At 40.5% G+C, this 23,665-nt stretch overlaps 1 protein-coding gene across 1 annotated transcript in view; it reads left to right on the forward strand.

The window, feature by feature from the left end:
* Positions 1–22,193, forward strand: part of CDIN1 (CDAN1 interacting nuclease 1) — a 280,885-nt gene extending 258,692 nt beyond the window's left edge. Inside the window, exon 11 of the mRNA XM_087424798.1 lies at positions 22,050–22,193. Within this exon, the coding sequence (XP_087280924.1) occupies positions 22,050–22,089 (40 nt within the window). The 3' untranslated portion in view covers positions 22,090–22,193. The remainder of the gene's footprint in view (positions 1–22,049) is intronic.
* The last annotated feature ends 1,472 nt before the right edge of the window (positions 22,194–23,665 follow it).

Genomic DNA, 23,665 nt, shown 5'->3' on the forward strand with positions numbered 1-23,665 from the left:
CAAACTAATAGTCATAAGGATGCTCACTGATCTTGGGAGAAGAATGGATGAATTCAGTGAGAACTTCAATAAAGAACTGGAAAATATAAAAAATAACTAATCATAAATGAAGAACACAATAATGGAAATGACATTTCAAATGTAATTTTGTATCAATAAAATATCAATATCAAAATATCAATATAATTGTCTTACACTGGTTTATAAACTAGCCATTGTCTTGAGAGAAGAATGTCTAAATTATTCTTTCTTCTCCCCTAACATTTCAAGAACCAAGTCTACAGGACCTGCTCAAGTTGTTCTCCCAGTCTCTCGTAGAGGGTATTCCTTCTGCCTGTTAGGCTTGTGGGTAGAAGGAAGATTATACATAGTGAAAGGGGACAACCTATTCCCTTAGGCCCAGGGCATTATGGGAAAAATGAAGAAGATGGAGAGAAAGGGGGCAAAGGGGAAGGAAGATACCTCAGTGTTCACTTTCTCTGGACTCCACCCCCCAACTTGGAGGTGACCCCTTTGGGGAAAGATGTCTTCAGGTACACACAAATAATTTGAGGAAAACCAAGAGGAGGATGGTCCTGTGCCAACATGGGATAACTAAGAGGGCAGAATGGTGTGGTTGGGCAGCCAGACAGTTTAGTGTGCACTCCTGAGCTCCCTCAGTTCCTGAGTGGCATGAATACAGTGAGCCTTCCAAGGGCACATCCTGGAAAGGATGGTGTGACTCCGTAAGAAAGGCTGACCATCTGGCTCAGAGGCTAGCTGGATATAGTGCATGGCAGTGCCTGAGAAAGGTCAGCAAGAGCTGAGGGAAGGCCAGGTAGGCCAGAAAGCACCACTGGGTCCCCAAAAATTAGAGAGACCGCAAACTATGTGTTGTACCATCTGCAGACTTCAGCCACAAAAGCCAGTATGTGTGAGTGGTAGCCTAGATGGAGAAGTGACATCACTCATAAGACCAATGAAATCAAAGGGTCCCTTCTCTTCCCCTCCTGTGCAAATACAAGAATGTCGCTTCCTAAAAACTGAGGTGCTCTCTTGGAGAGGAGGTAGACAGAAGAGTGGGAGACTGAAATTTCTGAGACTGAGTATTTTTTTTCCTAGAGATTAAGGACTATCTAAATATACTTGAAAATTATTGGATCAGATTAAGAAATAAACCAATGTAGGCTTCAAGTTAGTATGAAGAGAGCAAAAGTAAGGACACTATATTTTCTGTACCCATCTGAATTTTATTCTGTCCCACTATTAGGATAAATATGAAAATGGTTGTTTGGAGAGAGTAGTCTATACAAGTTTGCAAAATCATGCAGCCTTGTGGCGTAAACAAGAACTTTTTAATCAAAATTATAATACTAGAATTAGAAGGTACCCCTTAAAGTTTAGAAAATTTAGTTTGGGGAAAAATAAGAGGAAATAGTAATTTTATATGAACCATTACCCTAAATTATGGCAAAGGCTAAAAATCCAATATTTTGAAGAATTTAAATAAATTAGCAGATTCTATGAAGCCAAAATATATTAATTAAAAAAAAAAAAAATAAGGACTTTGGGACATTCCTTATCAAGCTGGGTTGGCCACTGGCATGATCCAGAGTAGATCCAAAACCACGAACCAGAGTAGTGGTTCTTATGTTTTGTGCATCAATATATATTATTGTATAATATAGTATGTCAATAAACACAACATATGAAAAAGTTCTAAATATATATATTATGTTATCATGGTAGGTTAGGGCCGGTTTGAAAAGATTGCTTGGAAGAAGTAAGTTTGCAACAATTTTGAAAAAAATAAAGCAAATAGATGCACAGAGAGAAATAAGAAGATCTGAAAGGCAGATATTTGTAAGATGTGAGTAAGGGAAAAATAGAAGATTAACAACAAAATATAGTGGTGAGAAGAGGCAGTTTTTAAAGGATATTAATTGCAAAATTATCAGAGCAAAACCTTCATATAGTGCTACTCATTGGTCTAAGCAATCTACATATACCAATTCATTTCAGCCTCCCTAAAGCCCATGGAAGCAGCTACTAGTATTATTAGCAATGCCATTTTACAGATAAGGAAACTGAAGCTTAGAGAGGTTACAAAATTTGCCCCAGGTCATGCATCAGAGCCAGGATTCCAACACAGGCTGACCGGTTCCTAAGTACATGTAATTAACTTCTATACCATTCTCTACAATTCTACAAATTAAAAAGAATTTGGATTTTTAGGCAATGCAGAATTTAGATTTGGGGGCAATAAGGACTCACAACAAGTTTTTGACAACTTTATGGACAAATGTGAGAGTAATTCCATTTTTTTTTCCTGTTTGAAGAAATAAGCACCAAAAATCCACTTTGACCCTCTAAATTAAGGAGGAAGAAATTCCATTTTAGGAATTTATATAACAGATATGGCATGCATGTGCATAAAGACATATGTATAAGCATATTTGTTGCTGTGTTTGTGTTAACAAAAGACAAGAAATCAATCTAAATGTCTACAATAGAAGACCAATTAAATAAATTACATTTCATCCATGCAAGGATTAACTCCTTCAAAAGAATGGGAGAGATCTATATGTACTGATACATGGAATGATCTCCAACATATATTTAAAAGGCAAGGAGCAGGAAAGTGAACAGCAGGTTTCCTCCAGTTGCTCATTCTGATCCACTCTCCACTCTCTGCTCTGCTCTTTGCCCTTGGAGACCAACCTCTAGGGATTACATCGCTCGGCTCCTAGGTCCTCTGGCTGCTTGCTGGATTTGGGCAGTGGGGAACCCACGGGATCAGAAGTCTGAGCGTCATTCCCTCCCTGCCTTGGGCTAACTGCATCACTGCTGCTCCCCTACATGACTTCTTCCTTCCAAGTTCAGGTAACCACTCACTTTCCTCCTTTCTTTGAGCTGCGGGGATGTAACGGCTCCACAGCTACCATCCTGGGTTACTGAGCGTCTCCTAGCAGTTCTCCTGTAGTATAACCCACATATTTGGCAATAATTTCTCTGTAAAGAAACTGTCCTCCAATTTTCCAAATTTGAGTGTGCCCTCTGTTTCCTGTTATGACCCAAATATGCTATTATGTTAATAAGAAAAAGAGTGATGGAAATATAGAAATATACACAAATATGCAGAGAATACATTTAGAATGGTATACTAAAAATGCTAACAGTAACTGTCAGGGAGAGAAAATGTCCCTGGGGGTTGGGAATAGAAGGAATTCTCATCTTCATGGTCTATCCTTTCATATTGTTTGAGTTTCTTACCATGTCGATGTATTAGCCATTTAGAAAAATAATAAAATAAAATCTTAAGAAAATAATTCAAACTTGACCTCCAAGATGGGAAAAATCAATGAGGAAACTGTTCCATAAAGCTCAAAGTCTGGTTAAGATAACGTATGTAGATGAAAATGTAGAGCATGTACAGTCCATGAAGTTGAATTGGGCGTGGATAGAGATAGGTTCTCCTCAAATAATATTTTGCAGATATTTAATAGGATCTAACATAGAGTGATACACATTAACATGTATTCTCTACTTCTGAATTATTTCCCATTAAGTTATTGAGGTTTTTATCTAGGTTTAAATTACAGACATAATTCACAAACTAGTCACAATCTTCATTTGGACTGACTGTAACAATTATTCAAGTTTACCTTTGGCCTTTATGAAGCAAAAACTCACTAATGACAATGAGTGTAGGTCACTCCAGGCCACAGGAAATAAGCCTTCCTGTCAGGACTTCAACTTTCCATTACATCTTGAATCAACACTTTTGCAAGCAGCGAGTGCAAAAATTAAGTTGTCTTTTTCTTTTCTCTCTCTTTTTTTTTTTTTTTTGGCCACAATTTAGCAAAGGCATATGCTTCAAACTCAAATGACTTCACTTCAAATTGAAATTAAGAAATGTTTTGAAGCATAGTCATTTGAGAATAATTTGCTTCAAAATAAGCAGCAGACTTCTTTTTAATGGAACCCGCCTCCCTTAACATGTGACTCAATGGTGTGCTAAATGAAAAAACAAGGCGCTCTCAAAATTAGTCCCCAAATATATTCCAGTCTGCAGTTTTTTTTGTGTGTGTATGTGCGAGGAAGATCAGCCCCGAGCTAACATCCATGCCAATCCTCCTCTTTTTGCTGAGGAAGACTGACCCTGGGCTAACATCTGTGCCCATCTTCCTCCACTTTATATGGGACGGCGCCACAGCATGGCTGGACAAATGGTGCATGGGTGCACGCCCGGGATCCGAACCAGGACCGCCAGCAGAGGAGCGCACGCAGTTAACCACTGCACCACGGGGTCGGCCCCCAGTCTGCAGTTTTGGTGGTTGCATTTGTTATTTGGGTGCCCACTTCATGGGTATAGGGCAAACCCCACCATTTTCTTCTTCGTTGTAATGATGACAAACACCCTGAGAAAGAGGAGCTGGACTTCGGCCAAGAATCTACTAGCGACTTCAGTGTGTTTCAGATTTCAAGACCTGATTGTTTTCTCCTGTCTCTCAGGGACCACTAGCTACCTTATTACCAGGAAGAATGACCCTTTGACAGCGCAACTGCAATCCAGAGTGTCTACTAAATTGTAACCTTAGAGGTGCCAATGGCATTGAAAAACTAATCAAGATCAGAAGTTCAGAAAGACAAATGCATTAGTACATATATAGTCTCCAAGCTATTTGGCAATTTTCTGGGCTTGCAAAAAAATCATTTTTAAAGTTTCTTTTGATGTATTTATTGCCTTTTTGCTTACAATCTTTGTGCTGCCAGTATTCTTAATGTATGGGAATTCCACCATATGAGAATTCTGCCTTTATTTCATTGCAATCCATTTCATAAAAAGTTGAACTAGAAACAACAGATTTGTCCTTCCTCAAACAATCACTAATTTTCTCTGACTCAGTTTTTACTATTAGCAAGATACCAATTAGATCATGTCTTTACTAAAAAATATTCCGTAAAACTGCTGAAACTAAACGGCTTGGTTATTAACAGTGAAGGCAGATAAATAATAAACTAAAATAAATGGCTGGCTTGCTATTTAAGCTGCTTGACAACTTGGATTAATTCAGCTTTAAACTGACCCTGGCCATTATACTTAAGTGGATTAAATAAAACAGTACCAGATAGAATTTTTTAAAAATCTGCACAGACCACTACTTAATTGCTTAATTTCTTCATAGTAACTTGAACTTTTAATATATAATAATAATAATAAATTACACTAACCATTTATCAAGTGTCTGCTACATGTTAAGTACTTTACATGCATTATTTCTATACTTTATCACAATCCATCTGGGCAAAATATTAATATACCCATTTTACAGAAAAGGAAACACACTCAGAGATTTTAAGTGACCCAGGAGACAACACAATCTCATTTCTTCCTATTTCCTTCAGTGTTTCAGTGTACAATGTGTCAAATGACTTGTCGGTTCAGTATGCAACCATTTTAGCTGACTTATTCACAGACTGAACCGGTGTAATTTACTCATTGTCTTAGATTTGGGGAGACACAGCTTGACAGCTGCAAGGAACCTGTTAAATGTCAGTGAAATAATGGAGTGTGACTTGGCTTATGTCATCTTAAAGATTCTGCTCACAAGGGCACCAGCATCAAACTGGTTTTAATAATTAAAATGGTAGATATTTCCTGGATCAAGAAGCTGTGGCTACACTCTGTAAGTTTGTTGAGTACCACCAAATCTCGTGTGGGTGTGCAAAAATCACGCACACATCGCTAATGAAATTGTCATCCTCAAGGTCAAAAAGGTTCCATATCTTCGTCTAAAAGAAATGGTGTTGTTGAGTTACTGATCTGGTTCTAAGAGCGGCATTGAATTTAAATGGATGGTCATTCTGCAACCTTACTTACTGTACCTTTTTTTGATGATGAGTAGATAGACCACAGGGCTACACTTTGTTGAAGATGATATTCCTTGTCTCCTTTCCATAATGGCAAAAGTTTTCACACAGGTCATAGAACAAGAAGTCTAATGTTACCATTCAGGAATGGCATAACCCTTTAAGCTCTTCCCAATGGCTTTTATGGCAATGAAGAAACCAAGGAGCATATTTTTCTTGCTGTCTTACATGCTGTTTTTAGTCTTTATCTGGCAGCATGCCTGGAGTGTGAGGGTTGGTCTCTAGATAGATCTTTAAGTCTTTCTCCTTGCCAATTACCATCACTCAAATACCCTCATTATCAGTGGGTATCTTAAACTCTGGGTTACACCTCCTTTTTTATTCCACTTCCAGAAGTAGAGCTTCTAAAATAGATGCTTCTGTTAATGATGTCACTCAGTTGACCATTTGTCTGTGCCTAAAGACGGAGTTGGAAAGACAACAGTTTCTAAAAGAAAAGAAAAGGTAAATAACTCAATGATAAAGAAAAGATTGAAAGGGAATTTAATAAAAGTTGTCATATTTATGTTAAATTTTATGACAACATATTTGTGTGTATATGGGGAAATACTTTATATAGATCAAAGGGAAAAATAATATATTTCCATTCTGCTTGGCAGTATCATGGAGGGCTTTCATAAGTAGGTGGCATTTGAGTAGACTCTTGAACTTGGTCCAGTGGTGGACCAAGGCATTCCTGATTTAGATGATAGAATGAGCAAAGCCACAGGAGAGGGAAACAAGATATTGGTGGCCTGATGGGTTGTTCAGTGGGATTTGAGTGTCAGTGTGTGGAGGGTTTAGCAAGTTGGGATAATTCAAGATGAGAAAGTCATCTTGGGCTTTATTCTGTCAGCAAACAGGAAATAGTGGAGGCTTGGAATAATATTATCTCCAATACAACTCACTTTATTCACTCAAACAAACTTTAGTTAACTAATCATACTTTGTTGAGATGGCATAATCCATTTGACAGTGCTCCATCCAGTCTCGTGCATGTGTGCTGCCTGAGCTGGATGCAGCTTCACAGCCACAAATGAGTCGCTATGATAGTCTTGAACCGCAGGACTTTTAAAAGTAAATCTGAAAGAGGAGGCGAGCTACCTCACCTACTTCTAGCCTGGAAAGAGTCTGGCTTAAGCACAAACAACTGGTGTCTAAGTGGCTGGCAGCCAGGAAAAGATTACAGAAATAGAGAAAGGAGATATCTTCTAAGACACCCATTCTAGGTTGCTCCCATAACAATTCTCATTGCTCTTTCTTCTCTATCTCCTCCTCCCTTTTCTCCCCAAGAGAAGGAAAGGATGGTAGAAGATCTTTGTCTACCTGAAAATGAACTAGCCTTTTCTCCCCATCACTGCCCCTACAGAGGTACCATAGGGCACAGAAGCCAACCGCACTTAGCTGGATGGAATGCTTGGCACACATGAGGAGTATACCACAGAAAGTTCATTCTGCATGGTAAGAATTGGCCATGCAAAATGTGATGTGTGACCACTGAAGTGATGTGTCATATATCTAGTGGCATTCCATAGCATGGAGCACTCCCCACATCACTGGCAGAATTTCTGATGTGGGTACCTTGACTATTTCCTATCTGCTCCATTCTTATTTCCAATGCCTGATGCCTGAGATGAGGTCCTCCATCACCTCTTACTTGAAATACTGCAAGAATATCCCTACTGGTGGTGGTGGTGATGGTGATGATGATGATGATGATGATAATGATAGTTAACTTTTATTGAGAGCTTTCAGTGGATCAGGCTTTTTTTCACATTCATTTTTTAAACTTTTTATTTTTTTTTGTCTTTTTTTTTCTTATTGATGTTTTAATGGTTTCTAACATTGTGAAATTTTGGGTTGTACATTTTTGTTTGTCCATCACCATATATATGTCTCCCTTCACCCCTTGTGCCCACCCCCCACCCCCACTGCCCCTGGTAACCACAGTCCAGTTTTCCCTGTCCATGTGTTGGTTTATATTCCACATATGAGTGAGATCATACAGTGTTTGTCTTTCTCTTTCTGGCTTATTTCACTTAACATAATACGCTCCAGGCCCATCCATGTTGTTGCCAATGGGACGATTTTGTCTGTTTTTATGGCTGAGTAGTATTCTATTGTATATATATACCACGTTTTCTTAATCCAATCGTCAGTCGAGGGACACTTAGGTTGCTTCCACTTCTTGGCTATGGTGAATAATGCTGCAATGAACATAGGGGTGCATAAGCCTCTTTGGATTGTTGATTTCAGGTTCGTTGGATAGATTCCCAGTAGTGGGATGGCTGGATCATAGGGCATCTCTATTTTTAATTCTTTGAGGAATCTCCATACCGTTTTCCATAGAGGCTGCACCAATTTGCATTCCCACCAGCTGTGTATGAGGGTTCCTGTTTCTCCACATCCTCTCCAACATTTGTTGTTTTTTGTCTTGGTGATTATAGCCATTCTAACGGGCTTGAGGTGGTATCTTAGTGTTGTTTTGATTTGCATTTCCCTGATGATTAGTGATGTTGAACATCTTTTCATGTGCCTATTGGCCATCTGTATATCTTCCTTGGAGAAGTGTCTGTTCATTTCCTCTGCCCATTTTTTGATCGGGTTGTTTGTTTTTTGTTGTTCAGTTGTGTGAGTTCTTTATATATTATGGAGATCAACCCCTTGTCAGATGTATGTTTTGCAAATATTCTCTCCCAGCTGGTTGGTTATCTGTTCATCTTGATTCTGGTTTCATTTGTCTTATAAAAGCTCTTTAATCTGATAAAGTCCCACTTTAAACTTTATTTTTAAATAATTTCAAACTTATGGAAAAGTTACAAGAAGTATGCACATCTTCTGTACACCCTTTCCCCAGATTCACCAGTTTTTATATAATTTTACAACATTTCCTTTAGCATTCTCTCTCTCTTCCTCTCCATATTTTTTCCTTAAACAATGAAGAGTTAGTCGTAGATATCATGCTACTTTACCATTTACATTTCAGTGTGTATTTTCTTACATAACTATAGCACAGTTATAAAATTGAGAAAATTTAACATTGATACAATCCTTTTATCTAATTTAAAGTCCATATTCTAATTTCACTTATTGTCCCAATAATGTCATTTATAGCAATTTTTTAGCACAAAATGCAGTCCATGATCATGAATTGCTGCTGTCCTGTTTCTTTTGTCTCCTTTAATGTGGAATAGTTACTTGATCTTTCTTTTGAATAATGCAGACCAGTTATGTCATGGAATGTCTCTCAGTGTGGGTTTGTGCAACGTGTCAGCTGACTACATTCAGATTGCATATTTGGGGCTGGTATAGCAAGAAGAGAGATTGTGTCCTTTTCATGGTATTATGTGGGAGGCAAATCACCTTTTGTGGTGATGTTAGTTTTGATCTCTTGGCTAAGGTATTGTCTGGTTTTTTTCACTGTATAGTTAATATTTTTCCTTTAGTAATAACTAAGTAATTTATAGTGAGATACTTCTACATAATATAAATATCCTGTTCCTAATCAACTTTCCTCCACTAAATTTAGTATTCGTTGATGATTCTTGCCTGAATCAATTTTTTCCATGATGGTTGCAAAACGGTTTTTTTTTAATTCATTATTCCTTCTATATTTATTAGTTGACATACTATTGTAGAAAAGAGCTTTCTCTCCCTATTTAACTATTTATCATTGTAGACTCACAGATTCTTATTTTATTCACTAGATTATAATCCAATACTTCCTTATTTATTTTGATGCGCAAATTACCCCAGATTTGACCAGTGGAAGCCCCTTCAAGCTGGTTCCCATGTCCCTTTTGACAGGCCCCTATCATTTTTTTTTGTGAGGACTTCTTCTTTTTTAGGCACTGCAAGATGTTCCAGGCTCATTTTGTACCTTTCCTGCTCCAGCCGTGAAATCTGTAAGGCATCATTATAAATAAATTATTTCCCAACAAACATACAAGAAGGTACCGTTATGGTTTCCACTATACAGATGAAGGAACTAAGACACAGAAAGATTAAATAAATACTCCAGAGTCATAGAGCTATTAAATGGTGAAGCTACGAATGTTGCTGTTTCTAGTCTTGACCCTCCCCCCTACTACTGAAGCTACTCTCCACAAAGTTAACAGAATGATGTACCTCAGTGAAAACACTGACTCTCTTCCACCACACGACAATGCCTTGCTACCTGATATTCACACACTAAATATTTGTTGAAGTGAATGGAATTAGACTGACTAAGAAGGAATGAATAAACCCTCTTGCCATTTTCTCCTTTGCCGTTTTTTAGTGAACTGGCCCAAAGAGCATAAAAGGGATTCTTAGCATGAAGCAAGAAGAGAAGAAAGTGAGGTGCTGTCATAGCTTTTAGAGCAGATGATATCCACCCCATGGCCAGCCTGGATCGACTTATCCCCCAGGTAGCTTCCACCTCTGCATCTGAAATTCCATCATAACAATCTCTCTACATTCTCCTAGCTCTCAGATCCTCTTTATTCCTTTTCCCAAGAAAACAGCCAACCCCTGTATCACTGACTTTACTCCTAGTCTGTCACCACCTTGTGTCTTCATTTCCTTCTTTATCTAATTTAGACCCAATGGTTCAGTAATTCAAATACTTCCCAACCTCTATTCTCAATTTCCTAACTGTTCTTTCCCTGCAAACTCTCAGACTTTGAAGAATCCTCACATCTCACTCCTTCACTGAAATTGCTGAGCACTTCTGGAGAAAATTACACAATGATATGGATGGTTGGCACCACAAATCTCCCTTGGCAAGGTTCGGCAATCTTTCGACCTGGTTCTCATCAGCTCCTCTCCCACTGCCCTCAACAGTGATTCTGAGCTTTTACCTCTCTTTGTGTTCTTTCCCACCACCCCCTTTCTCTGAGTGCCTCCTACAACTGGGGGAAAATCCAGGCTATCAAGCAGAACCCACATTATCTTCTGGGCCCCACATCTCTATTTAACCCATATGTACATCTGCCTTTACTTCCTTTTTTCTTGTCTCAATGAAGAGGTGACTTTTAACTTTTACGAAGCATATCTTATACTCTGGATCCCAGCTGGTACTACAACCTTTCTCCAAAAATTATATCTTTTTTCCTCCCATGTTTTTAATCTCTCAATTAGTCTATACTTCTTCTTTTTTATTGCTTTCTCTTCAGTCATATAAATAAACTCACTTGTCTCTTATCTTTAAAAGTAAAACATCCCTTGATCCTCCATCTTCCCCTATATCTATTGCCATATTGTTTTTATTCTTCTCATCAGTAAGATTCTTGAAATCAGTTTACACCTACCACCTCCACTTTCTCAGCTCCCTTTTGCTCCTCAGGCTACTTTAATTTACCATCTGCCCATACAACTCCACTGAAACTGCCTTCTCCAAGGTCACCCATGACCTCTTAGTTGCTAAATCCAATGGACAATTTTCAGGCCTTATCTCATTTAACTGTTCCCTCCCTTTCATCTTGTTTTTCCTTCAAAAAAATATTTATTAGATATTGAGTATACTGTAGTGAACCAAACATACCTGACCTTGTCCTTAGGGAATGCATAGTCCAGCAAGAGAAATAGACATTACACAAGTAATTACATGATTAATTATTAAATAAGTGTAAATGTGATAATGCTACAAAGAAAATTTAAATATTATTATGAGAATAGAGAATCTAGCCTAATCTAGAAGGAAAATGGTCCAGAAAAACTTCCTCCTGGAAATAGGGTTTAAGCTGAGATCTGCAGAATGAATAGCAGTTAGCCCAGTTAGAGATGGGGGATGGTGCAGGAGAGAAGAGTTTTCCAGATTGAGGAAACAGAAACTGCAAGAGCTCTAAGGTGGACAGGAGGCTAGACCATTTGAGCAACATAAAGAAGGGTTCTGTGACTGGATCAAAGAGAATGAGGGGTTTCCAGATGGGGCTGGAGATGGGTGTCAGGAGTGAAACCAATCAAGGTTTTAGAACATGTTAAGAAATTTGGACTTTATCCTAAGAACGGTGTGTTTCCATCGAAGGATTTCAAATAGGAGTATGATGGGATCAGACTTGATTTCAGGGCCCCCAGCCATCAAGTCCAAATAATGGAAGCTTGGACTAGGATAGTAGCAGTGGAGACAGAAAGAGGTATATGGGTTAAAGATGCATTTAGGGGGTATAATTATCAGGCCCTGGAAATTGATTGGATTGGGGGACATCAGTGATAAAGAAAATAGGACAAGAATGAAACCTAAATTTCTAGCACAAGCAATTGAGTGAATGGTGAAACCATTTACCAAGAGAGTGGACACAGGAGAAGATATTTCCTTGGGGGCAAAAATCATGAGTTTTAGGTGCCCCCACACATGCAGCAATGTCCAAGGAGAGTTGGATGTGTAGGTCTACAGTTCAAGAGCAGGTCTGGGCTGAAGATGTAAATTGGGGAGTCACCAGTAAATGGAGGGTAACTAGTTGAAGCCAAAGGATATGAGATTGACCATGGAGACATGGAAGAGTGAGGAGAAGCCTCATATCCACCTACTTACCCACACCCTCCGCCCCACAGCCATCTGAACTGCTAGTTCTCTATATGACCTGTTCTTTCTCTCTCTTTCGTTTCTTTGCACATACTGTTTCCCCCTGGCTTGCCTTTCTCTTCACCTCTCCCGTCACTCTTACTTCTTCTTCAAGACTCAATTCAGGTGTCAACTCCTCCGCAAAGCTTTCTCTTATCTTCCCATTGGTTTTGTGTTTGCTTCTGATTGGTTAGATGTTGCTTGTAATTGGTCTTATAATTTCCTATACATACCTCTAACGTAATACTCATCACACTGTAATGTAATGCTTGTCCCTCCACTAGACGGTAAATTTCTTGAGGACAGAACTCTACTTATTTCTCTTTGACTCCAAGGGCCTAGAACAGGGCCAGGCACATAATAGTTTCTCAATATACACTTGGAAGGAAAAAAAAGTTCTGCTAGAAAAAGTTTCCCATGTGAGTCATGCAGTCTTTGACTTTTAGAGCCAGAATGGACTTTGGATATTTTCTAGTCCAACCTACTTTACCACTTTACAGGGGGAGAAACTGAGGCCCAATCACACAATAATCAGTAATAGAAAAATATTTAGAATCTAGTTTTTCTGGCTCCCAGGCTAGTAGTCTTCCCATTATCTGATTACCAAACAACCCAAGAAACTATTTACTCAATGATTTGCATGCAAAAGGTATGCCATGGAGCTCTTTTTTAAGGTGGAATACTACAAGATAAGTATACAGGTACAAACAATATAACTGAAGTGACCTAAGAGATATAGAACAAATTGGGAATCTATACTAATACTGAGTTTCTACGTGATTAATCAAAGTAAAAGATGTCTAAATTTCATGGATTGTTCATATGTGGTCCTATCTAAGCTGCGAGGGAGGGTAGGGAGTTGACTAGTCCATTAATAATAATAATAACAACAAAAATGATAATGGCAACTGATATTTATTGAATCCTCACCATGAATCAAGTACTAGGATAAATTCTGTCATGCATTAACTCATTTGATCATCACATCAAAACCCTATGAGAAGTTGAGAAATGATAGTTATTGACTAAGGTCACATAGTTAATTAGTGGCTGAGCCAGCATTGAGATCCAGGCAGGATGACTGTAAAGGTATGTTTTAAACCACTGGGTTCTCCTGCCTTTATTAGTTAAACATGTATATCCTCTCCACTTAGGCAGCTCTGAGTGCCAGCTTCTTCTCATTGCTGATCTCTTAAGAAAAAGGGCAGAGTTATTCCTCAAAGTTTTCCCTACTTGATAGAAAATAAATGAAATGAACTATTCTCTCTTTCCCAACCCCTTCTTTGGGTGCGAAAGAAAAATATTTAAATGGAAAGAAGATAAATATTGGTTCATTCATGAGCTAGTCGCCGTTTTTTTATAGCAAAAAATGTATACAACTGTGCCATATCTTCTATTTGTCCACGTGTCTCTCTATTTGTTGGTGTCAGTGCTATCTTGGATTATAAACTCTAGATGGCAGTGCTCAAGTTAAGGTTTGTGCAGTGTCCAGACAAAGGTATATATATAGCATAATACATAATAAACACTATTTGTAATTATAATAAGGATGAGTTCTAGAAGAAGTAAATAAGGGTATAAAATTCATCTTCCGTATGGTTATTATTCCATTTATATGAGAAGTCCACTAAATTCACTGAACCATATCAGGCCACATCTGTTTGAAAACCTACCAGTTTTTATGAACATTAAATAAAAATGGTTAGATTTAATGACCATTTATCATATTCATGAAAAATAATGAAATGGAAACATAGCAGAAGGAGGCCACGCTGATAAAGGAGTTTTAAATGCTAACAAGTTCAATATTTTTTTATTATTTATATTTTCAAAAATCAAGTATCTGCTATTTATGCTCCAGAACTTTCTGTAATTGGAAGACATTTTTGTCTCAGTGTTGTTTTCTTTCTTGCTTAAGTATTAACCTAAGTAGCATAGACTCAGAAAAGATGCCAAATGTATTTAAACATAAACTTTTCTCACAAAAGTTTAGGTTTTTGAACCTTAAGAGAAACTGCTTGGAGGAACAATTTTACCACAAGGAAAAAGCAATGAACACCAACCCTTAAACAGAATAAAGATAAAGCCGGGGGTGCAAGGAGGGGAGAGGTGGACAGGAAGTGAAAAAAAAGTTCTCCTAGCTGTATTTCATAAGTGAAGGAAATTCTACTTGGATTAGACCTTCTAAGTTACTATGACAGAAGGTAAAGAGAGGTGGAAAGGAAACTTTGAGTGACATTTTTGACAGCAAGCTACAGAAATAACAATTTGACAGAAGAGGCCATCATAAATATAAGATCATCTCAGGCATGAATAGGATTCCCCTTAATGTAAAAAATATGGAGAACGTGTAGGATTCAATTTGGGGTGAAGAAAAGAGCCAGGCAGGAAGTTTACCTCAAAGCAGCTACTAGTGTGGGAGTCAGGAACTCTCATATCGGTTTAAATATCCCTATTGAACATTTTGGGAGATTTTGAGGTATCACTCTCTGTTTCTAGCTTGATTGACTGAGCTGATGTATAACCAACAAATAGAGCAGGTTAGGATTTCTATGAATACAGAGTTTGTTTTTATGTCAGGACGGAGAGACATTTATCCTCAGGTAGAGGATAGATCTCCTTCTTGCCTAATCAATACAGACATCACAGATCAACAACAAATCTTCATATTGGCAAACAGATCAGTCAATATCTTATTATTATTTAATAAGGATTTCATTGTCAGTGTGCTGGGAAGAAAAATATTAGTAGAAAAGTCTGCATGTAGTATGATAAATACTGCTCTAATATAAAGGGCAGAAGATGGGAGAGCACCATATCATTAAAAAATTGGCCTCACATTAAGTGCTTTGGGATCTTGCTGGAAGCTAGCGCTAACTAGTTTTATGAGATAGACTGGTGAATTGCCATCTTTAGACCTTCAATTCTTTGTCAGAAAGATAAGGCGAGTTGACCAAATTATCCCAAAAGCCCACCTTTCAGCCCTCAAATCCATGACAAGTAAATATTCTATTTTGAATTTTCATTAGGTTAAGGATTCAACAATCAGCTGAAACAGGATGACTAACCCATAACATGTTCCAGAAAAATATGAGATGACATGTTGAAGAGCATTTAAATTGAACAAAACAGATTTGTGTGTGTGCCACTATTGATATACAAATGTTGAATGTGTTTTACTGTATCTACTGAGTGTGATTGATAGGAGAGGCATCAATTTCAAGGTCTGTGAATTTAAGTAAATTGTTGTCAGTGGTATCGCTTCTTTAAAAAAAATTATATCCTTACAGAGAACAGACAAATTGAGACAGGATATACATAAAGCATCAATTTAGCACAAATATCCACTTACAATTGTGAAAAAAAATATATATATATATGTAGTTGGGAGTTTTTCAGAAAATTCAAGGAGCATTTTTTAAATTGCTTATGCTTTTTAGAATGCTTAGCATTTCTGTTTTGAAAACAACTTGTCTTCCTTTTCAAAACGTATGTGCTAAGCTGGCTCTGATGTCAGAATGAACTATTTTCACAGGATCAGGTCAGCCCTCACTCAACGATTCTTTTACAGAAAAGAAACTGGTGTTGAGATACCACGGTAGTTGGACTCATTGACTCAAGTCCTCAGCCCCTTTGCCAAAGCACTACAAAACTCTTAAATGTGTAACCAAGAAGATATAGTTTGCCTTTTACTGACTTATTACATCCTTGTTTTCACTCTTTCCCTTTCTACCTTGACCTTTCTTCCTCCACTTTTCTGGTGCAGAAAAAGAAAAACAAGGAAAGACATAGAAAACTTGTCCTCTCCTCTCTCTTCCATCGCTGTTTTCTTTTCCCTTCTCATGTCTGTCTGTATCTCACTTAGATTGTGTCTATTTAAATCATCTTTATACCCACCATATTTTAGGTTTCCAATGTTTTTATACTGAATAAAAATAGCTTTAAATTTTTTAAATGTATGCCCCAAATATTTTACAGATAAACTTGATGTAAAACATAAATCCATATCAAGTGGAAAAAGCACAGATGTAGATTTTTTTTTTCACAAAACTTATAGATATCTGCTTTCACCTTAAAAGATCTTTGAAGTTTATGATAGAGGCCACTAGTAGTAAATTCATGTTTAGCAAGATTAGCCAAAAAAAAAAAAAAGGAATTGATTTGATGAGAGCCCACCCCGAGTCTAATTTAGGAGTTTCCATTTCTGTCATGTCAGATTTGGGGAGACCGAACCCTCACTGAATGCATTGGTGTGACTGTCTCCCAGGCTTGATACCGAGCGTTCACGACTGCAGTTCCTGGCACAGTCATAAATATTCATACCTCTACTAATCATTTGCAAGCCAAATTCATTTGGCTTTTTTCACCCCATCAATCTTATAATTAATAAGGGTGGTACTCTTGTTTCACTTTCCTCCAAAAGAAAAGATAAATGAAATAGAGTCATCCTGTAAATTTAAATAGGAGTGCCTCTCACTGATTAAAAGCTGATGCTATCATATAATGGTGGAGGGAGAGGCTGCAGCTCTCTCTTACTGGTGACTGGGGGTGGTGGGGGCGCAAAGGAAGCATTTCCAGATGTGGCGGCATGAGGCTTGATCTGAAGAGCTTGGTTATCTATTAAATAATGCATAGGAGAACTCTGAGATATTATGTTCAAAGTGAGTTGTAGGGTATATATTTACAAATTGCTCTCTTATCTATTGTTTGGTTAGATGGACATTGAATACAGCATGCCAGTATGCAGAGAATTAGATTCTAAACAGTCTGCAGGTTCTGCGTGCAGTTCAGAAATTTAGAGAGATTTTAGAAAGCTGTCAAACTTTACTGATTATTGTGTCTTTAAAGTGACTGCCTTTGAATTGGCATGATCGCTGTGTTTCTAAACCTAATAGTAAGGACTTGGTCTCCACAGAAACATGAAAGGAGGCAGACATCTCAAAACGACTTTACAAATAAATCATGGTCCATAGGACACGGTGTAAATGGTCTGCTCCCATTGGATTTTCTAAGGTCATTTATAGCAAAGCACGAAAATCAAATTGAACATAATTTAGAAATGAAATTTTGATAATTGAGCTAAGTAACTTGAACTTGTCAATCACCTGTGACCTTATTCTATTTACACTTCACTCGAACATTCCAAAGTCCTAAGGCCAACGGATAAGCTCCAAGTATATACAACTGCCCTTGTTGGTTGGGGTGGGCAATATCCCCCTTCTGAGCAGATTCTTTATTAAAATGAAGAGACCTGGATAAATAAGTAAGCAGAAAAAGCCTAACTTCGCAGCCAGGTATTTGCTTCTAACGTTCTTTCAAAGTAACTTACTTTAAAGATGCAACACTGTGTTATTTCTGTGCATTGGTTTGTTTATTTCAGGAGCTCTTGTCGCCTGAGATATTCTTGAGTCCCCCTCCCCTTATTTATGTGAAGGTGGTGAAGGGGACATCAGACACTCTTACAGTTCTTTATCCTTAAAGTTTATATTTAAGTGTCTTGTTCTATAAAAGCACGTCATGTTCAGGGCAGGCCTTTAAAAATGTCTAAGCACAGTTTATACTTTAATTTTTACACCTTAGGTCTATGTAAATATAATTACACATCTGATTCACTGCAAAAAAAAAATGTTTTATTTTGTTGACATTTAAAATAGGGGAGGAAATGAGGGAGAAGCAGACCTGACTCTGACTGGGCCTCCTTATGTTTCCCAGACCTAATCTAGCCAGTTGCTTCAGGGGGCAGATGGACTGAGAGGGCCCACAGACTCGGGACCAGTGGCCCAGGTGCCTTTGCCAGGAGTTCTCAGCTAATTTGAGAGTTAAGATTCTTACTCTGTCCAGGTTTCTTCCTGAAGGGGATGAGGAGTAATTAGCTTTTCTTACTCTCTGCTAAGCCCTTCTCAACCTTGCTTGGCTGAGGGGCATCTTGGAAAACTGACTGTGATGTAATAGAATCTCTTCCCTCTCCTCTCCCACCGACTTTTCAAAAGCAGAATTAGACCCACCTAAGGCTTGTGGAGGCTTCCTGGGTCTTTGCTGTGGCTCTCCTAGGTCACCAAAATACACCACACAGCAGTTTTCCTGCAGGGGAGCCACTGAAGGGATAACCAAGAGATCTAGGGAAGACAGAGGGAGTTCATCCATGAGGGGGCGGGGTGGGGGGGGAGAGAGAGAAAGGCGCTGACAGTCACTCCTTCTCTGGTTCCAATTTTGCACCTAGAGCCAGAGGCAGGCCTTCCATCCCTGGTGCCACCTGAAGTCACCTAGTGACCCTGACAACCCGCTCCCCGCAGAGGCTGCTGGAGTGGGCTGGTGCTGGGGCAGCTGGGCCTGAGCCCTGCCCAGCGACCTTGTCTCTCTTTAAAGGGCGCTGGAGGTGGAGGGCTTAAGATGGCTCGAGGCTCTTCTGGTCGCAGACTTTCTCACCCGTCGACCCCAAGCAGTCACACCGGGCAGCTGGGAGGTGCCCGCCCTGCTCTGCTTCTCCAAGTCCTGGGAGTGGTTCAGACCTGAGGACTGGGTCTCTTCCTAATTCCTTTCCCAGCAGCCAGGAAGAGCAAGGGGGAAGAGAAAGGTGAAAAGCGCACCCCTCGCCCCAACCCCTGCCTGTAGGTGGGTGTCCTCCTCACCGACCGGAGCAGCAAGGGGCCTCGCTCCCCACCGCACCCTAAGTTCTCGCGCCCGGGCACCAGCTGTGCTCTTCCTCAGCCAAGCGGACCTGAGGAGTTTTGCAAAAGGGTTTTTGTTTTGATGTTCTTCCTTCTCTTTTTTGAGGCATGGCTGCAGAGGCAAGGGGGCATAGGGTAGGATTGGGTCAGAGAGGAGGAGACAGTAATTACAGAGCTTTGCGGATGTTTTTGTGCACGGCTGCCCAGGTCGCAGCTCGGGTGTGTAACAGAGAGGAGGAGGAGGTGGGGAGGAAGGGAGAGAGGAGAAAGAGCGAGAGACATAGGGACAGAAAGAGAGACAGAGAGAGACAGACAGAATGCACAAGGCTCAGGAACTGTAGACCAAATCGGTCCGTGAAACTCCAGTCAAAGGTGCACCAGACCCAGCTACCCTCTCCTCACCTGGCAGGTCTGGAACAGACACCTATAGCTCGAGGTTCATTTAACTCTTTTTGTGCTCAGTCCCAAGAACTTTCTTTGTTCCCCAGGACCCGGAGAGAGAGGCTGGCGGGGAAAGTGGGTTCGTAGATGTGGACACCAGACAGGAGAGCCAGGCTCCAGGGTGCTGGCTCTGCTGCCCAGTGCTCACCCCTCTGGCCTGCGGGCCTGCCTGCCTTCCAACCCTTCATCAAGGCCAGAACGCAAGGCTTCCCTTCCACCGATTTGGCTTGATTTCTATAAGAATGAAAATTATGAATGGAGTTGATTATTTTTATTTTTTAAAGTCACGTTTGCCTGAGATTGTGTTTACTAGGCAAAGTGAAGTGGAGAGCTAAGAGGAGTTTGGATAATTCCAAATAAAAAACTGCCATGAATGACAATGTGTCTTAGGGCTAAGATGGGTCTACTTTTGGACAGTGACCTAGATTGGCTCTGTGTTTGGATAGAAATAATCCTCCCAATATATCGCCTAGGTCCATGCACAAGGTGTCATCAATATCTTAAACATTTCAATTCTATTGGATTTCAAAAGGTAAATGGGTTGACACAGCCCAAGAGCCTACTTCTGTGTGAGTGTGTTTTGGAGAAATGCTTTGGACTTAATGGATCTGCCTGAAATACACAACAGACACCCAGAATAGAGGAGGGGGAAAGGAAATTCAGATTAACTCTGGGAGAGATGAGGAGAAAGGGGAAGAGGGAGCTAGAGAGAAAAGAAGGAGAAATGGAGAGAGGAGGAGGGAGGGAGCAAAGGAGAGAGGAGAGGGAGGGAGAGGCAGGAGGACAGAAGGAGAGAGACAGAGAGATTTTCACACGTGCAGACCAAGAGCTTTGAAGCCTTCGACCCCGACCCCCAAGCGCATCTCACAAAACAGGTTGGGCTCGTATTTCAGGCCGTCTCCCTGCCCCACGTCCGCGGTCCCCGGGGGCCTAATTCACTCCTGCCCTCTCCGCACAAAGACATTCGAACCTGGGAAAATAATTGCATTAGAGCAGATTACTTATAACCGATAGTTATCCGTCTTTTTCTGTTGGACAGAAGTCTATTAAACTCAGCACAGCCATTACCAGCTGAGCTCTAGAGCGCGCCTTCATTAAGAAAATTAAAATCATACTTTTGAATCTAAGCAAAGCCTGCGCAGGTCTCAAGAGCCGGTGTCAAACCCCGACGTTCTCGTAGACTCGGTTTTCCCTCGAATCAATCTCTGCTTTTTGGATACTGTAGGTCAGGGTGAAAAGATTGAGTGTGATGACGATTACTCGAAGATGGGGATGCCTGCGCTCTGGAAGTACCATCTTTCTATCTTTCTTCCCAGTCTTTCCATCCTCCGCCCACCGTCTTTCCTCCGGTGAATCTTTTCTCAGGTCCTTTCCAGTTAAAGGCATCACACCTGTGCAGGCGTGGCCCAGGATTTGGGGATGGTGGGGGTCGCTGAGGCAGAGGGTGGGGGACAGCGGAAGGTGTGGGTTCAGGGCCCGGGAAGCCGCGGGGGTGAACTTCCCCAGCTGACGTCTGCGGCCAGAGGCCCGCTCCCAGGGCACGTGTTTCACACACACAGACACACACACCCTAGTGCGGGGGCAGACCGTCCCTCTCCACTGCATTTCACACTCGCTCCGGGACCAACGGGGTCTATGAGCCTTTGGCCACCAGGAACGGCAGCCTGGCCCCAGGACTGAGTAGGCAGTTGCGCGTGTCCGGGACCCGGGAACCTGCGTCCCTCTGGCCAGATCTTCGGCCTCTGGGGGCCTCCTGGGGTTTCCTCCTAGGTTTGGTAGGAGCCTCAGCTCGCGATCCCCCTTGGGGACTCGGGGAGGAATCCGCCCGGCTTCTCGCCTCTCCTGTGCCCCAGCGAGGGGAGGAGGGAACAGGTGGGAAGTGCAGGCTAGGTGGAGAGGGGGGGTGCGACACCCTACCTCCCCTCCTGGTAGCCTCAGGGTAACATCTCCCATTGCTCCAGCGGAGGTGGGATCTCCAACTCCACTTTCAACTGGAAACATCACCCGGCAGGAGAGCTATCTGCACAGTTGGGAGGAGGGCGCGTTTGCATTGATTTTCTGTGGCATCTGGAAATTTGCAGGGCTTGGAGAATAATTTTTAGCATGGTTTGGTTTTTTTTTTTTTTGTTAGCCACTGCCTTTCGTTTCAGCATTTTGCTTTTTTAAATGTTAATTACTGTGTATTTCTCTGAAAGGTCTGCTGCAACTCGGGGCTCTAAAGGAAAACACAACGGCTTTTGAATATTTTGGGGGTGTCCTTTCCTAGGGCTCTAGGAGCCGAGAGCCGCTGCTTCCATTTTTGTCAGAATGCCCAGTAATACAGTTCTCACCCCTCTTTCTCTATGTCTAATGAGGGCTTTGAGGTTTATTAGGGGAAAATAGTACACACACACACACCCCTCAGAACTCAAATACAGGATTAGGTGGAATTTACTTGAAAGTGTATAATATTGTTGTTCCTTGGCAAGTATCTAATTCTCTTTTTCATAATTTCTATTTGACAGAAAAGCCTACAAAATTCAAGTGATGAAAGTCGGCGAATAGATCTGGACAAGCAAACATCTTTTACATCTCCACAGCTTTCAACTCGCTAAATTGATGGATATTAAAAATGTTTTTTCCCGGAGAAAAAGAAAATAAAACAAATGCACCTTCACTGTTGTTAGTGTTTTCTTCTCATCAAATGTAGACACATCATTTGGTTACTTTTTCCTTTGTAGCAAAAGATGAGGAAATCAGAAATGAACAGCAGCCTTTTAACAGCAGCAAATCCAAGACTTTTGAGATGGTTTTCTTTGCTTCTGTTTTCCTTTCTTTGTCCTTAAAGCAAAACAAAAACAAAGATAAAAAAGGAAGAAACACCATTCCTGGTGGTGAGTTTATTTTGTTGCCATAATAAAGAGGTGGAGACAGTTAACAGCTATTTGAGATGATAATGCTTTGTGATCCCATTCTTTTAATCATAATCTTCAAGTGCTATAAGATTAATGGCAAGAGGTGTTTTTGGTCACTTCCTAAAGACCCTTGCATTAATTTACTTAGAACATTGACCAGACTGTCAACGTCTCCAAATTTCATTAAGTCCAACTGAGACAAATACAATGAGATTTTCATATTTTCTTCATCTATGAGAGTCTCTTACTGGAAATATTTTTATTTGGATTCAACTGCAAGGGGGGACACTTGCTTCCTTTTCTTTTTTATAGGTAGATATATAAAATATGTGTTATATTCACATATATACGTATACATTTAAATGAACCAATATTGTTTGCAGATAACTTCCATTCCACTTGTGAGCTTAATGAAGTCCTTTCAAAAAGTCAACTCTAGTGGCAGGCAGCAGATTCTGCTTCCCCTAGACCAGGATTTATGTTTAAAGTAAATTTGAACGCACTAAACTTCTTCAAAACAGACAAAAAAAAATAATGAGAACAACTAGGAGTATAAATATTTAACTTTACCTTAGCTGTCACAATAGCCCCAGCAATTCTTCAAACACAACCCGACTGAGGCATCACTCCACTGGCTCAAAGACTCGGGCTGCCTCTGCCTTGCCCTAGGAGCTCTCCTTCCCTGAAGTCCCTGGGTCCCCGTCCAGGTCCCGGAGCGGCCCCAAAGAGGGGAGTTGGAGAAGTCATGACACGGGGGGTTCTGGGGAGAAGCGAGGGAAGAGAACGGATTTTTAAACCAGCAGGTCCTGGTGCTCTGGCAAGACATGAACAAGAGATGTACCCTTCCCCCGCCGTGCTCCCTGCCCGGTCTTCCTTCCCCCGCGCCTCACGTCTGAGAGCTGTTTTCACAAAATCCCGCAATCCTAGAGGTTAAAAAGCAAACCCCCAGACTCCCCACAAACTAAAGTCGTTCCGCATGGCAGATTTACACTCTTTATGTGGGGTCTAGCAGTGGGCAGAAGACTTTTCCGAGTCAGGGCTGCTTTGCCAGCGCCTTTCCCAGGAGTCGAGGCTGGCGGTGGTGTCGGTGCGTCTGCCAGCCCGAGATTGCCCCGGCTCTCGTTACCTGTGCGCCCTCGCCCTAGAGCGCTCATAAATCCCATGCAGATTCATCGGGAAGCCGAGAAAACGCCTCTTTGCACGGAAACAGTTGAAAAATAACCCAA

The sequence above is a fragment of the Ceratotherium simum genome, chromosome 3, assembly GCF_057802395.1.
Source record: "Ceratotherium simum simum isolate JZ-2026a chromosome 3, ASM5780239v1, whole genome shotgun sequence".
Classification (NCBI taxonomy): Eukaryota; Metazoa; Chordata; class Mammalia; order Perissodactyla; family Rhinocerotidae; genus Ceratotherium; species Ceratotherium simum.